Source organism: Cnephaeus nilssonii (genome assembly GCF_951640355.1).
Source record: "Cnephaeus nilssonii genome assembly, chromosome: 8".
Taxonomy (NCBI): Eukaryota; Metazoa; Chordata; class Mammalia; order Chiroptera; family Vespertilionidae; genus Cnephaeus; species Cnephaeus nilssonii.
The window spans coordinates 90871851-90887892 of NC_137079.1; the positions used below are offsets into that span (position 1 = coordinate 90871851).

Below are 16042 nucleotides of genomic sequence, written 5' to 3' on the forward strand. Positions count from 1 at the left end.
GTGTAGCAAAGTTATTGGCTAGCATTTGAAGGCAAATCAATTTGCCTGCCCTTTCGTGTAGTATATTCTCTCTCAGCGAGGAAGGAGGAATTCTGGATCGTTCCTCACTGACTTTCTCATGGCGACGATAGTCAATTGTCTAGGACAGTGGTCGGCAAACTCATTAGTCAACAGAGCCAAATATCAACAGTACAACGATTGAAATTTCTTTTGAGAGCCAAATTTTTTAAACTTAAACTATATAGGTAGGTACATTGTTATTAACTTAATTAAGGTACTCCTAAGCTGGCCTTTGCTAAAAACTCAAGGGGCCCAAGAGCCGCATGTGGCTCGCGGGCTGCAGTTTGCCGACCACTGGTCTAGGATAATTAGCAAGCAAGTTTCTCTAGAGCTAGTGGAGGAAACAAAACAGTATCTTTGGAAGGCATTTGATACCAAATCTATAGCGATTGCACTGAAAGCGAGAACTATCAGGTCATGGTGAGCACTAGCTGCATTTGGGGCCTTGATCTCCTCTTGCTGGCGATTTATGCCAACTGATCTAAATTCACCCTCAGGCCTGGTGGAGCAGGTGGAGGTGACATCGGCCGCCGCCATCATCTGCAGCAGAGTCCGAGGAGCTCCAGCATCCCACTGTCTCCTGTTTTCTGCAGCAGCAGCATCCTGAATGAACAACTCTAGGCATAAGAAAATAACTCATTAATTTAAAAGCAGCTGAAGTGTGACTAATTTCAACAAACAGTTCTTAGGAAGCCTGGAGGCAGTCTATCAGCTGGTACATTAAAAAATATTGTCCTTCTAATATAGACTGCTATGGACTAAATGTTTGTGCCGCCCCCCAAAATTTGTAGTTGAACCCTGATGCTCAATGTGATGGTATTAGCAGGTACAGCCTTGGGGAAGTGTTTAGGTCACGAGAGTGGAGCCCTCATGAACAGAACTAGTGGCCTTATAAAAGAGACCTGAGAGCTCCCTCATCCTTTATGCTAAGTGTGGACACAGCAAAAAGATGGAATTGGGTTCTCACCAATCACCAAATCTACCAGTACCATGATCTTAGACTTCCAGCCTCCAGAACTGTGACATAAATGTTGTTTATAAGTCACCCAGTTCATTTTGCTATAGCAGCCTGGTCTGACTAAGATGTAGATCATATTTCTGAGACAAAAATTATAAACAGGCTTAAAATTGTTTTACTTTTATTAATAACATTTGATTGACTAGCCAATATATCTAAATGTTAAAGAAATATTAGTGACACAAATGGACAAATTCCTTGAGGCATTTATAAGAACTTTTACTTTAGTTAGTTTCCATGGAAATGCAATTGGACATTCTGTTCAATTATCTCAATTTTTAAAATAACTTGTGTAACCTTTTCCTTATTTATTCCCATATTTCATTCTAGAAATTTTAAAAATCAAATAAGTAGAAAATAATAAAAATTACCCATAATCACACTGTCCAGAGACTATTAAAAGTTCAAAAATTTTCCCCAGCATATAGTTCTTGCTTTGTTTTGAAACAAAAAATGGGCCACATACCACACACCCTTTTATAACTAGCTTTTCTCAATTAGCAACATACCATGTCCAGATTGTTAAATATTCTTCTATACAATCATTTTCAAACAAACATAGTATTCTCTCCCATGTGATCATTTAATTTTTTGGCTGGATTTTTAGGTTGCTACAGATTTTTCACTATTATAAATAATACTACAATGAACTCATTTGTAGCTGATTTTTTTGTGGACATTTATGATTATTTGCCCTAGATAAACCATTGAAAGTAACAATTCCAGGAGCTAGTATTTTTTGCTCTACCAAAGCTTTGCATTGTTAAAGTTGAATCTATTACTAACTTATCCTGTGATTTTTTTTCCTATATATTTTGAATAGCAAGTCCTACCCTATCCAAATAAAATACCTATCTTTTTCTGTATTTCATTTTCTAGTATATAACTTCTATTTTTATATATATAAACTCTTTGATTTTTTAAAATTTGTTTTGTTGTATTGTTATATAGGTTCTGATTTCACAATTTTCCCCAAGTTGTCAAACAATTGTCCCAGCAGCATTTATTTGAATAATCTTCTCTTTTCCCATTGACTTGTTATGTGACTTCTGGCATTCACTATATTACGATACACATTAGGGTTTGTTTCTTTTTTAAAAATATATACTTTATTGATTTTTTACAGAGAGGAAGGGAGAGGGATAGAGAGTCAGAAACATTGATGAGAGAGAAACATCGATCAGCTGCCTCCTGCACACCTCCTACTGGGGATGTGCCTGCAACCAAGGTACATGCCCTTGACCAGAATCAAACCTGGGACCTTTCAGTCCGCAGGCCGACGCTCTATCCACTGAGCCAAACCGTTAGGGCTTAGGGTTTGTTTCTAATCTATCTTTTCTTTTCACTATTTTATCTATTCTGGTGCTAGTATTATATTGTTTCAATGACTATAATTTACATATCTTGTTACTTGGAAGGGTACATGACCCTTCACTGGTCTTCTTTTCTAATTTTTTTGGCTAGTTAAAAATCTGTAAGATTCTCCAATCTGTCGAGGTCTCCTCATACCACACACACCAAAAAAAAATCCTTATGTGATTTTGATTGAAATTGCCAAAAAATCCATATATTTGAAAAGAACGCTTCCAATAAATAACTGTTATTTCTCTCCGTTTAGTCAAGTGATGTTTTAGTACCTCACGTTAGGCAAGAGTTTAATTTAAATGTCTTATTTTAAAAAAACACAGGCCATTTTCAGTGGAATAAAATGAATAAGGCACATGAGCACATAATCCACAACAGAAATATAGATGGTCAATAATCACATGGAAAAAATTGTTCAGCCTGATAATAAGTCCAGGAATGCAACTTACTTTCTTTTTTTAATTAAAAAAAGGGGGGCAGCTATGTCTTTTGAGACATACAACCCACTCTCTTCTCTTCCCAGCAACCTAATGCAAACAGTAACCTTGGGATACACCCTTCACTGAACTACCTTCACTGAGGCACAAGGGCTCCTGATGGCCAACCCCCATGCTGTTAATCAAACTGCTTCACTTGGCCTTCCTCTTCGTTAATGCTGCCAACCCCTTTACCTCCTTCTAGAACTTTGGCTTTACTCTCCTGATTCTCTCAAAACTTGTCTAAATATTACTAGGGTCTGTTGTAAGCTCAATTTCCTTCTCACTCTAGTTCCTTTGCTTAGGTATTTCCAACCACCACCGAGGCTGAAATAGCGTGTACAGTATAGGCTTGAGAAGCCCTAATTAGGCCCAAGGCTTAGGTCTTACACAGCTGGTGTCTTCTAAACATCTCCAACTGATGCTCTTAAAGACCTAAACCTTAATATGTTCCAAAATGAGATCATTACATTATCTCTACTGACCTCACTGTACATGATACACAGGCATACCTAGTTTTATTGCAATGTGCTTTATTGCACTTGGCAGATATTGTGGGGTATTTTTTACAAATTAAAGGTTTGTGCAATCCTGAGTCCAGCAAGTCTAATGGCACCATTTTCCCAACAGCATTTGCTCACTACATGTCTAAGTGCCACATTTGGTAATTTGCACAATATTTTCATTATTATTTGTTATGATGATCTGTAATCATAATTTTTAAAATGCAAGTATAGTTGGCACACAATATTATATTAGTTTTATGTGTACAATATAGTGATTTGACATTTATATACCTTAAAATGTGGCCACCACACTAAGTCTAGTCATCATCCGACATTGTGCCAACGTCTCACAATATTATTGACTTGTATTCAGTGACCTTTGATGTTACCATTGTAGTTGCTTTGGAGTGCCACAAATTGCACCCAGATAAAGAAGTGGACTTAATTAATTAATGTAGTTTGTGTTCTGACTACTCCACCTGACTGGCCATTCCCCATCTCTCTTCTTTTCCTCAGGTCTCCCTATTCTCTGAGACACAACAATATTGAAATTAGGCCAATTAATAACCCTACAATCACCTCCAAGTGTTAAGGTGAAAGAGTGAATTGCACATGTCTCACTTTAAATGAACACTAGAAATTATTAAGCTTAGTGAGGAAGACATGTCAAAAGCCAAGATAGGCCAAAAAGCAGGCCTCTTAGACCAAACAACTAGCCAAGTTATGAATGCAAAAGCTAAGTTCCTGAAGGAAATTAAAAGTTCTACTCAGAGATAGGAATGATAGGAAACAGCCTATGGCTGATCTGGAGAAAGTTGTAGTGGTCTGCATTGAGAGCACACTAGCCACAACATTCCCTTAAGCCAACGCCTACTCCAGAGCAAGGCCCTAATGCTCTTCAGTTCCCTGCAGGCCGAGAGACGTGAGGAAGCTGCAGAAGAGTCTGAGACTAGCAGAGTTGGTTAATCAGGTTTAAGGAAAGAGACCATCTCCATAACATAAAAGTGCAAAGTGAATCAAATGCCGATGTAGAGGCTACAGCCAGTTATCCAGAATTTCTAGCCAAGGTAATTAATGAAGGTGGCTACTTTAAACAAAAGATTTTCAATGTAGACTGAAAACAACGAGAACAAAACAGCATGTGAAACTGAACTTTTAAACCTGCTGCAGTTCCTGGGACTGGCTGTGCATCACTGAATTCTCTATTAAGAAGTGAACTTTTTACCTAGCCATAGGCATAAGCCATTGGTCATGTATGGCATAGTCTGAGCCTGCTTGCTAGCACCAATCACAGCTCTTTCAAAACCACTGAGGTAATCCCTTTAGAAAGCATTTTGGGCTCAGAACACATATTTGTGCCTCTTTTCTTTGGCTCATGGCACCGCTGTGACTTTGAGGTCTCCTTCATCTTTGAGATTCCCTGCCACCTAGCACAGTCTGTGGCACAAGGGACATGACCAAGAAGAAGCCTGCTGAATTGAATAAAGATTTTTCCAGATAGATAGAAGGAAAAGAGTATTACTCTAGGAAGTGGAAGTTGAGCCAAGCCAGGGTATAGAATGCTCACACCGTCATGTATGGGTCCCATCATCGGTGGAAGGAAAGGGGGTGCTGGAGTAGGAAAGGTGGGTCACCACAGGATCAGGCCACTCAGTGTCAAATGATACTAAGTGGAACGGACTGTATCCTATAGGTATTGTCAAAACAAAATAAAAACACTTGAGCAGAGTAATAATATGATAAGATAACTAGCAATCACTCGGAGAACAGAAGGGAAATACTAGAGAAAAGGAGACACATAGCCAATTCGGCAAGGGGAAGAGAAAGGGAAAATATAATAGCATGTATTGAGCACCTAGCATGTGCCAGGTGCTTTACATAATAAATTTCTCACCATGAGCCTACGTGGCAGGTACTATCACCCCTGGCCCTAGGAGGAGACCGAAATGCAGAGGATTTAAGGAACACCATCAGAAAGTGGCAGTGCCAGCTGGGATTCAAACTCCTGCTTGTCTCCAACACCCATGCATTTTCTATCACGCACACTGCTCAGAGATGACAGGGCCCTAAACCAGCGGCAGAGTGGATGGAGGAGGAGGAACTCACCACAGACATTTCAGAGTAGAAACCACCCAGAGTAGCAGGAACTGTCCGCCTGGCGCAGCGTTACCCAAAGTAAAGGATCACGAGAAGGAAATGTGCACACGTTTGACTGCACACACGCTGAGTTTGAGACGCTAGTGGGACTTATCCAGGGAGCTTTCCAGCAGATAATGCAAAAAATGGATGCATGTGGAGCTGCTGGCTGGGAGAACTGAAGCTGAAGGAGTGGGTGAAACTGCCCAAGGAGACAGTATGGATGGAGCAAGAGAGGAGGGCTAAGTCTCAGGGAGCTTGGACCCCGAGGGGTAGGCAGAGGCAGCGAGCCAGGTCTCTGCCCAGCTCAGGGAGAGCAAGGGGACAGGGGACAGTGCGGGGGAGAGTTTGAGATAGACTGATAACAAAACAGTTCCTTCTCATCTACCACTTTTTAGGTACACGTACCTGCTTCTGAGCAGAGTTTTTCAAGTGCTTCATCTGTATAATCCTCATGGTCCTTTATACATTTATTTTCCTTAAGCTTCATGCCATCCTCAAAGGCCAAAGTTTCATTTAGTATGTCTATGGCCTAAAGCAATTCCATAGTGTTTCAAGAGAAATAAGCCATATTTAGAAAAAAAAAATGTTTGTGTTCCCAGCAATAACTTTTATATTTAATATATCTATATTGAACAAATAAGTCAGTAAAGTTTTAAAAGTGGAACTATGTTGGAACAAGATAGAAACAAGAGTGTTTTAATTTTTTTTCCTTGTCAATAGTGACAAGCACTGATCATATGGGAACTTACTTTTATCCAGACTTCCTGTCTTCTATAATATTCTACTATACTTCATTTTACAGCATTCTCAAGGTTATCTGCTCCACGCCCTGTTTTAAGTATACAACATTCCTAATTGGGTCCCCAAAACTGCTCCTAATACATACTCCATAATCAAAACAAAAATGATCACTGTTTCTTTTTTTTTTTTAATTTTTCTTAAAAATTTTTTTAAATATTTTATTGATTTTCCACAGAGAGGAAGGGAGAGGGATAGAGAGCTAGAAACATCCATGAGAGAGAAACATCAACCAGCTGTCTCCTGCACACTCCCTACTGGGGATGTGCCCACAACCAAGGCACATGCCCTTGACCAGAATCGAACCTGGGACCCTTGAGTCTGCGGGCCGACGCTCTAGCCACTGAGCCAAATTGGTTAGGGTGATCACTGTGTTTCAAGAATATCAAAACATAGAATAATAAAGGATGAACACTCTGGTAGATAAAATTTTTTCTTTCTATTCTTTTATTCTAGCAGGTCAGCGTTAGTGCCTCACTTCACAGAAGCACTGTGGGTGTATCACTCCTCAGGTTCCCACCCAGAAGCAGTCCCATATCTGCTCCCCTCTGATACTCACAGCTCTGGGACACTTAGAGACTTAATGGTTAAATAGGGGTGAGTGCTAATTATTACCACTCTAATGAAGTCTTATGTAGCAAAATGCTAGTGCAAATCTGAAAGATAGGTGGAGCCCAGAGGGTTTTTAGGGCAGTGAAAATACTTGGCATGATATTACATGGTGGGTACATGTAATTATCTATTTGTCCAAACACATAGCATGTACAATCCCAAGAGTGAACCCCAGTGTCACTGTAGATTAATCAATTGTAACACATCTTCCACTCCTGTGGGGGATGTTGATGATAGGGGAGGCCATTAAAAATGTTACAATGAGAGCCCAAATGCATGACTGAGCTTTACCCAAAGACCAGTGTAAAGACCTGAAATAAATGTGTATGGTTTCAGGGTACCTGCTCAATTTTTTAGGCAAGTATATTAGTTGTTGACTATGTATTATGTCTTCCATTTTAATTATGCTATTAAAAGTTAATATTATAGGAAAATAAATACTTTATAAAAGAAAAATATATTAAGTTGTAATGGTCCATTTAAGGGAATAACCTCAAGTACAAAAAGAATGAGAAGATGAAGGAAGTATTTTGGAACACTTATTTGAACACCAGAGATCCTTCTAGGAAGACTTAAGAAAATTCTCCTTCCCCCATATGAAAAAATGTCATTAAACAAGCTATTAAGATACTCATTTTCTCATGCCTACTAATGGAAATATGTACTTAATGACATACCTCTTCCTCTTCAAGAATATTTTCATCAGAAATACATTTGTCTAAATTAATTTCAAACTTTACTCCTCTCTAGAAGAAAGTAAGAAAAAAAACCTTAGTTTAGCAATCCAATAAAAACCTTCAAATTATAACTATTTGACATTATAGATACTTAAAACCAATAGTCTAACATTACAAAACAAAGCAATTCTGTAAACTAGTAGGAGGAAAATCCTGGAGGCAACCCAGATTGTGCCCCTAGCCAGGTTCTTAATATGAAACCAAAGACAAAATGTTTATTACCTTAGCTTTATATTTTTGTTCTGGAATTTTACTTTCCTTTATGTTCTGAAGTCTAATTTTTTTCAAGTCTTTTTCAATACCCTGAAAGTTTAGAGAAAAATTAACATATAGCATTTCATATTGATCAAACAATTATATTTTCACTAGAAGCCCAGTGCACCAAATTCGTGCACTGGTAGGTTCCCTAGCAGTTGCCGGCTGCCTGCTGGGGCCTCCCTCCCTTCCCCCAGCTGCCTGCCAGTGCTGCTGGCCAGGGCCTCCCTCCCTTCCCCCAGCTGCCTGCCAGTGCTGCTGGCCAGGGCCTCCCTCCCTTCCCCCAGCTGGCCCGCCCCCTTGTCGAACTCTTGGAAGAACTCCAGTCAAGGGGACAATTTGCATGCTACACTTTTATTATATAGGATACCATCTGAAATCACAGCATGGTATGTTTACATGATTTAATTTCTGGATCAAATCCAATGATAGATTTGAAAATAAAAACATGCCTTTACTAATAATTCACTAAAACTTGGGGGAGTGTCCACTAACTCAAAATATTAATACACTTAACACTGACATTGCAATGCATACAATTCCATCATACAACAATGCTTATCACTCTAGTCCAGTCCAACACAACCTAATTTAATTTTAAAAAATGTAATTTTGACTACAGGATCCTTTCCTGAAGAGTTTTATGATCTTAATAAGGAAAACAAGAAAGGTACACAGCTCATTACAGTATAAAGGAAGGAGAGGGCTATACACCTTGACAAGAATTTCAAAGATAGCCCTAACTGGTTTGGCTCAGTGGATAGAGCGTTGGCCTGTGGACTGAAAGGTCCCAGGTTCCATTCCGGTCAAGGGCATGTACCTTGGTTGTGGGCACATCCCCAGTAGGGGGTGTGCAGGAGGCAGCTGATCAATGTTTCTCTCTCATTGATGTTTCTAACTCTCTATCCCTCTCCCTTCTTCTCTGTAAAAAAAAAAAAAAAAAAAAAAATCAATAAAATATATTTTTAAAAAGAATTTCAAAGGTAGTTGAGAGGTGAACTTTAAATATTGAGCTTTCCCGGGGTTCAGCCCTAGGCCCTCTGCTCCTTTCTTCCTCAGAACAAGAGGGTCTAAGGAATTCCTATGGATTTAAGAGCTACCTTTATGCAATGATTCTTTTTTTTTTGCCAATATTTTTATTGTTTAAAATACTACATATATTAGTACATATATCTCCTTTTTCCCCCCCATTGACCTTCCCTCAGCCTCCCCTACCCCCTGTCGCATGCCCTCATCCTACCCCCCCCCCCCAGTGTCTTGTGTCCATTGGTGTGCTTATATGCATGCATACAAGTCCTTTGGTTGATCTATTTTCCTCCCTCCCCAACACTCCCCAGCCTTCCTGCTGTAATTTGACAGTCTGTTCAGTGCTTTACTGCCTCTGTAACTATCTTTTTATTCATCAGGTTATAATGTTCTTTATTTTCCATAAATGAGTATGCAATGATTCTTAAATGTGTATCTTCAGGCTTGATCTTTCCTCCCCTCTGAGCTTCAGACTCACATTTCAACTGCCTACTTAGCATCATCTTCACTTCAAGATTCATTCCACAAATCATACTGAGAACCCACTATGGCCAGACACTATCCAATGGGCTAGTGCAGTGAATGTGACTGAAAGTTCCCTGCTGACACAGAACTTACTGGAGTAAGATAGGTAATAAATGCATTAACAAAGTAACAGCATAATTTCAGAAAGTGTTAAGTGCCCTAAAGCAGCGGTCACCAACCAGTGGTCCGTGAGGTCCGGAACGTTGGCGACCACTGCCCTAAAGGAAATAAAATAGAGAAATGGCATAGAGTAGGAGTGAGAGCAATGCAGGGAAAGACTACTAGTATTTGCTTTAAGCCTTAGAATAAAGCAGGACCTTGGCATATGAAGGTCTGGGAAAGCATATTCCATCAGAGGGAGCAGGAGGGCAAAGGCCCTGAGGCAGGTATGCAATCTGAGATCTTCTCTAATCAACATGTTCAATTTAACATGTCCAATGGGAACTATATGCTTTTTAGATTTTTAATTGATGAGAGAGAGAGAGAGAGAGAGAGAGAGAGAGAGAGAGAGAGAGAGATCTGAGAGGGAGACATGGATCAGCTGCCTCCTGCACACTCCCCACTGGAGATTGAGCCCACAACCCAGGCAAGTGGCCTGACTGGAAATCAAACCAGCAACCATTCAGTGCATGGGACGACACCCAACCAGCTGAGCCACACTGGCCAGGGCCAAAGGGATCTCTTCACTGTCCCCCACCACAAGCTCACTCCCTACTCTCTTCCCCATTTTAGGAAGTGGTTCTATCCCTTTCAAGCCAGAAGTTTATGACTCTCCTTGGTGTCTCCGTGTGTGTGTATTTTTAATGTTCTCTTCTCTCCACTATTGCACAGCATGTCTCCATCATCTCTCCCTTAGAATCGACTACTGCTTCATCTGTGTTACCACAGCCTTTGTATGTACTTCACTAAAGCATGTGGCAGGTTGAATCATTATTAGTTGTTTGCCCTGCTACCTTGGGAAGGGGGTTTTTCTGCCTTGAAGTATTATGAACTCTCAAATAGGACTGTGACTTTGTATTTTACTTATATTTGTGAAAGTGGTTGTCTGATTTGATTGTGTAGTCTGGTTGTCTCAATTGTACACGTATCATATTGCTTTATTTTCCTTAAAATACAACTATCTTAGACTCCTAAGCCCCATTTACCTCATTGGGTGCAAATTCAACCTCAGACTACTTTAGATCTCTCTGGCAACAAGTGAAGGTCCCAGGGTCTTTCACAAAAGAAAACATTCAAGGAGGCCTTCAGCCTTCACTCAACCTGCCCTAACTCACCTGCCCTAACTCAAGCCCAGAGGCACCTTGAAGAAAAAAAGGTAAAAGACGAAGAAGAAGAAGAAGAAGAAGAAGAAGAAGAAGAAGAAGAAGGAGGAGGAGGAGGAGGAGGAGGAGGAGGAGGAGGAGGAGGAGGAGGAGGAGGAGGAGGAGGAGGAGGAGAAGGAGAAGGAGAAGGAGAAGGAGAAGGAGAAGGAGAAGGAGAAGGAGAAGGAGAAGGAGAAGGAGAAGGAGAAGGAGAAGGAGAAGGAGAAGGAGAAGGAGAAGGAGAAGGAGAAGGAGAAGGAGAAGGAGAAGGAGAAGGAGAAGGAGAAGGAGAAGGAGAAGGAGAAGGAGAAGGAGAAGGAGAAGGAGAAGGAGAAGGAGAAGGAGAAGGAGAAGGAGAAGGAGAAGGAGAAGGAGAAGGAGAAGGAGAAGGAGAAGGAGAAGGAGAAGGAGAAGGAGAAGGAGAAGGAGAAGGAGAAGGAGAAGGAGAAGGAGAAGGAGAAGGAGGAGGAGAAGGAGGAGGAGAAGGAGGAGGAGGAGGAGAAGGAGGAGGAGAAGGAGGAGGAGAAGGAGGAGGAGAAGGAGGAGGAGAAGGAGGAGGAGAAGGAGGAGGAGAAGGAGGAGGAGAAGGAGGAGGAGAAGGAGGAGGAGAAGGAGGAGGAGAAGGAGGAGAAGAAGGAGGAGAAGACGGAGGAGAAGAAGGAGGAGAAGACGGAGAAGAAGACGGAGAAGAAGACGAAGAAGAAGACGAAGAAGAAGAAGAAGAAGAAGAAGAAGAAGAAGAAGAAGAAGAGGAGGAGGAGGAGGAGGAGGAGGAGGAGGAGGAGGAGGAGGAGGAGGAGGAGGAGGAGGAGGAGGAGGAGGAGGAGGAAGAAGAAGACCTCTCAAGAGCCATTTGACAATTCAGCTCTGACCAGTTCTCTACTCTCTCCAAAAATGTAAAGTTGAAACAGAAGTTAACCATCAGATTTCCTGACCAATGTGTCTAAGACCCTGACTTCAATACCATCCAGAAAGCTGAACTTTCATACATTCACAAGAGCAGTTCTGAAACTTGGCTGCACACTCAATCACCCAGTCAACTTCTGAAAACAGGATGCCTGGGCCCGCCCCAGACCAGGCATTGGATTAGATATTTCTCCACATGATTATACTACACTATACGGGGTGAGGACCACCAGGCGAGGGAAAACTCCCTGGGAAGCATATAGATGTCTAATAATCACCATCACCTGCACAGGTGCTTCTTCCTCGGGTGTCTCCTGGCAGATGGACAGGTTACTTTTCTTCACCAGATAGGTTTTGTGACTTATTGTTGAGTCTTCCTTTAACACAAATTACACACAGTCAACAAGATGGATTCTGCGTCAGTTTTGAAGGCTATTTGATGAACCTTGGCCAGGGTTTAAATGGGATCTAGTCAGGAAATGCTTTCCACCTGCGGTCCCAGGGACGAACAATGGCAGTGGCTGGATAGAGCTCTGCTTATGGCTCCTTTTCCCTATGGCTGCCTTGGTCTCCCCCAATTCCCCAAGTGCTTATTTCATGGTCTCTCTAGAAATGTCCACTCTCCATCTTTCCTTGATTCAGGTTTCCTATCACAGATCTACTTTAAAAATAAGGCTGACAATGGTATAAGGCTTCCCGCTATCGACCAAGCCTCTGCTCTGAAGAGAACCACCTCCAACCTGCCCCTCCCAGCACAACTAGTCTTCCATTTGAACCTTTGCATGTCCTTTCAGAATGCCTCCTCCTTAGCCCTGCCTCTCTGAACGCTACTCCTCCTCAGACCCAATTTAGGCTCCACCTTTCTTCTTCCACGAAAACCCTCAGGCTGCTCATCCTTCCTCCTGTGCACTCACGGAGCTTACCTATATTCAGTCTTATTCAAAAACTGCCTTATACATGTGTGTCTTATCTTTCCAACTATTTATGAGGAGAAGAGCATATGCTAGAAAGAGCAGAGGTTTTAGAATCAGGTATTTATTTAGTTTGCCTTGTGCGGATGAGGTACTTAACTTTTCCGTGTAGGGAGTAAATGAGATAAAACACGTGAAGCTCTAATACATACAACTGAATTGTACCATATGCTCATTTCACCAGTATTAATTCATCTAAGGCACTCAGGGGTGGGGGAGACAGGGAGAGAAAGATCAATTCCAGCAGCAGTGTGATGGTTTCCTCAATGAGTATGCAGCCCAAGTACCAGGAAGATGGGAGCCCAGCCGTGTCTTGTCCAGTCTCAGTGCCCACAGGCCTCTCATAGGAGAAGCATTCCTGAGCACGGAGGGTGTTTCTAGTATTTAAATATCATGTATTTTTTATATAACATGGTCTCCAAACACAGGCCAGCTACTTCATCAGGAGTTCTACTGAAAAAGCAATGACCTAAAAGATGGAAGAATGAGCTTCCAATGTGATTCCTTTAAGGGATTTTCAAGAATCATCTCAACTGCACAGAATTCAGTAAATGCTGGGTTTTTTTTCCCACCCTATGGGCATGAACTTACTTAACGCATCTAATCCAGTTCTGGTGTAGTGTAGCTGCCCAGTCAATAATTATTGACTAATTCATGAGAGAAACAATTAACAAGCATTTTTCATAATCACCCTTCCTGGGAATCTCACATGCCCTCATCATCTGTGTAGCCTGAAGTAAACCACAACAAAGCAATGCTTCAATAAGATCTGACAATTTTCTTATTTAAAAATTTGCATGATAAAACATCATCTGTTCTATGAAATCATTACTTTTAACACCTGCTCAATTTAGTTAGCTCTAAGTCAATAATACAATGTTTCTTGTAGGAGAATGAACTTATTTACCTCTCGTTCACTCCCTATCTTCTTTCTAATTTCTTTCATGTCATTGTGGTACTGTTGGCGTATTTCCTCTAACTGCTTCCAATATTCCTAGAAAGCAATCCCAATCCACAAATTGTAAATGTCTGTGAACACCTTAACAAAATAATCTCTATACAGCCTACAGTTTTAAAATGTGGGATATATAATCAGAATTAGAAAACCTGTTGCTCCTAAAGATGATAACCACCTTATATTTTGGCTGTGGTACCTCACTCCCTGTGACACATAATCTCAATTACTTTATATATCCTACTTTTATATACAATCCTGTTACGGGTAGAATTTTCTCCCCCAGAAAAGATATGTTGCCGAGACCGGTTTGGCTCAGTGGATAGAACATCGGCCTGCGGACTGAGGGGTCCCAGGTTCGATTCCGGTCAAGGGCATGTACCTTGGTTGCGGGCACATCCCCAGTAGGGGTTGTGCAAGAGGCAGCTGATCGATGTTTCTCTATCATCGATGTTTCTAACTCTCTATCCCTCTCTCTTCCTCTCTGTAAAAAATCAATAAAATATATTAAAAATAAGGTATGTTGGAGTCCTAACGCCCAGTACCTCAGAATGTGACCTTATTTGGTAGAGCATCATTGCAGACATAATGGGCTAAGCTAAGATGTGGTCACACTGGAGTAGCGTGGGCCCCTAATCCAGTATGACTGCTGTCCTTTTAAGAAGATGGCCATATGAAGACACACACAGGGGAAACGCCATGTGACGGTGGCAGGGAATAAAGATATGCAGCTGTAAGCCAAGGATTGCCAAAGATTGCTGACAAACCACCAGAATCTAGGAAGAGGCAAAGAGGGGTTCCCCTAGAGCTTCCTAAGGCAGCGTGGACCTGCCAACACCTTGATTTTGGACTTCTAGCCTCCAGAACTATGAGGCAATGCATTTCTGTTGTATTAAACCACCCAGTTTGCTGTGCTTTAAGCAGACCCAGGTAACTAATACAAATTTCAAAACTGTTAATGATGGCAGTTACTTTATCAATCCAAAGTAAAAAGCCTTTATGAACTTAGCCATGTTGCATTCTCAGAGAAGGTGAACTGTATCTCTCTGTATCTCCTAAAACCACCAGCCTGGTGCTTCACACAAGGCTGTCCAGCAAGTATTTGTGCAACAGGCTCTCTCAGGCATGCACCGTAGATAGTACAAAAGACAATGATATAAGTACAAGGGTGGCCCTGGAATCAGACTGTTTTTAACCTGTTCCTTCATTTTGTTTCTCCTGAAGGGCAACTCCTGGAATCTAGGCTCTTCTCCATTACTTCTTAGCTCTTGTCTCTTGTGATCTGGCTCAGCAGAAGATGGACGAAGACCCTATTATTTGAATGAAATAATTTATAAAACATACTTGCATTAGGAAACATATTCTTATCAGACCTTGACCTTGATCTTTTTCTTTAAACAATTAAACTCATATTTGAGAGTTTTTTAGAGTGAGCAGTAAAATCTTCTTAAGTACAAAACATTAAAAAATTAATTAAAATAAATAAAACCATTTCTGTTGTTTACCCAAGGCAATGAATATTTTATGCTACCATATGAGATACCTGGATTCATTTTCTGAACTGGAAAATTATAATTGTTAAATTAAAATTCAGTAAAAGTTTAGCAACCCTTAGAGCATGAGATTAAGGGAATATAACTGGATCTTTGAGAAGTTCAAAATAAGAATGATACAAATAGAATGCATATCCAACCTCCCTCAATCCCAAAATTTTAACACTATACTTAATGATAAAGGTTAACTTTCAATTCAAGTAAAAAATAATAGTCACTTTTTAAAAATGTGTAGAATTCTAATAAAATAGAATAAAGAATTGCAACACAGAAGGGGAGCTTGAAGCTCATCTACTCCACAACTATCATTTATAGAACAGGAAATTGAGGCTCAGAGAGGTTGCATGGCCTGCCTAAGATCACACAGCAAGTGATAGAGCCAGGGAAGAAAACAGGATTCCCAGACCCCGATTCAAGCCTATTCCCATTATTCTTCTTTAAACTATTAAAAACTAAGGAAGGTGGAGGGTAGTCTTGATCTTTTATATGGAATGAACTTTGACTTAAGGATTCATTAATATTTATGAACAGAGACACTATTAGGAAATTCCTGATTGCCTCTTATATTTGGTATTTTACTCACCAATTGCTTTTCTACTTTCAACTTATATTGCTGAGCTTCAAATTTCCTCTGAAGGTATTCAGCAGGCCTTAGGAAATAAAAATGTTCAGCTTGAGTGGAAATTTTAACTAGTCTAGTAACCGATTTAACAAGTGAATTTTTAGCTTAATAATGAGATTCACAATTCACTTGTGACTTGAAGTTCTGAGTTCAAGAGGTAGCTCAAAGTTTCAGAATGTATACATTGGAAAAGAAGATCTTTGGAATAAAAAAGAAA

The 16042-nt window shown here is 40.6% G+C and overlaps 1 protein-coding gene across 1 annotated transcript in view; it reads right to left on the minus strand.

Moving 5' to 3' along the window:
• NEK5 (NIMA related kinase 5) overlaps positions 1-16042 on the minus strand; it is a 76820-nt gene that overhangs the window by 21921 nt on the left and 38857 nt on the right. Inside the window, exons 13-20 of the mRNA XM_079778565.1 lie at positions 15787-15853; positions 14847-14960; positions 13603-13689; positions 12009-12101; positions 7934-8014; positions 7652-7720; positions 5970-6093; positions 552-677 (exon numbers count right to left, since the gene is read on the minus strand). Of these exons, the coding sequence (XP_079634691.1) occupies positions 552-677; positions 5970-6093; positions 7652-7720; positions 7934-8014; positions 12009-12101; positions 13603-13689; positions 14847-14960; positions 15787-15853 (761 nt within the window). The remainder of the gene's footprint in view (positions 1-551; positions 678-5969; positions 6094-7651; positions 7721-7933; positions 8015-12008; positions 12102-13602; positions 13690-14846; positions 14961-15786; positions 15854-16042) is intronic.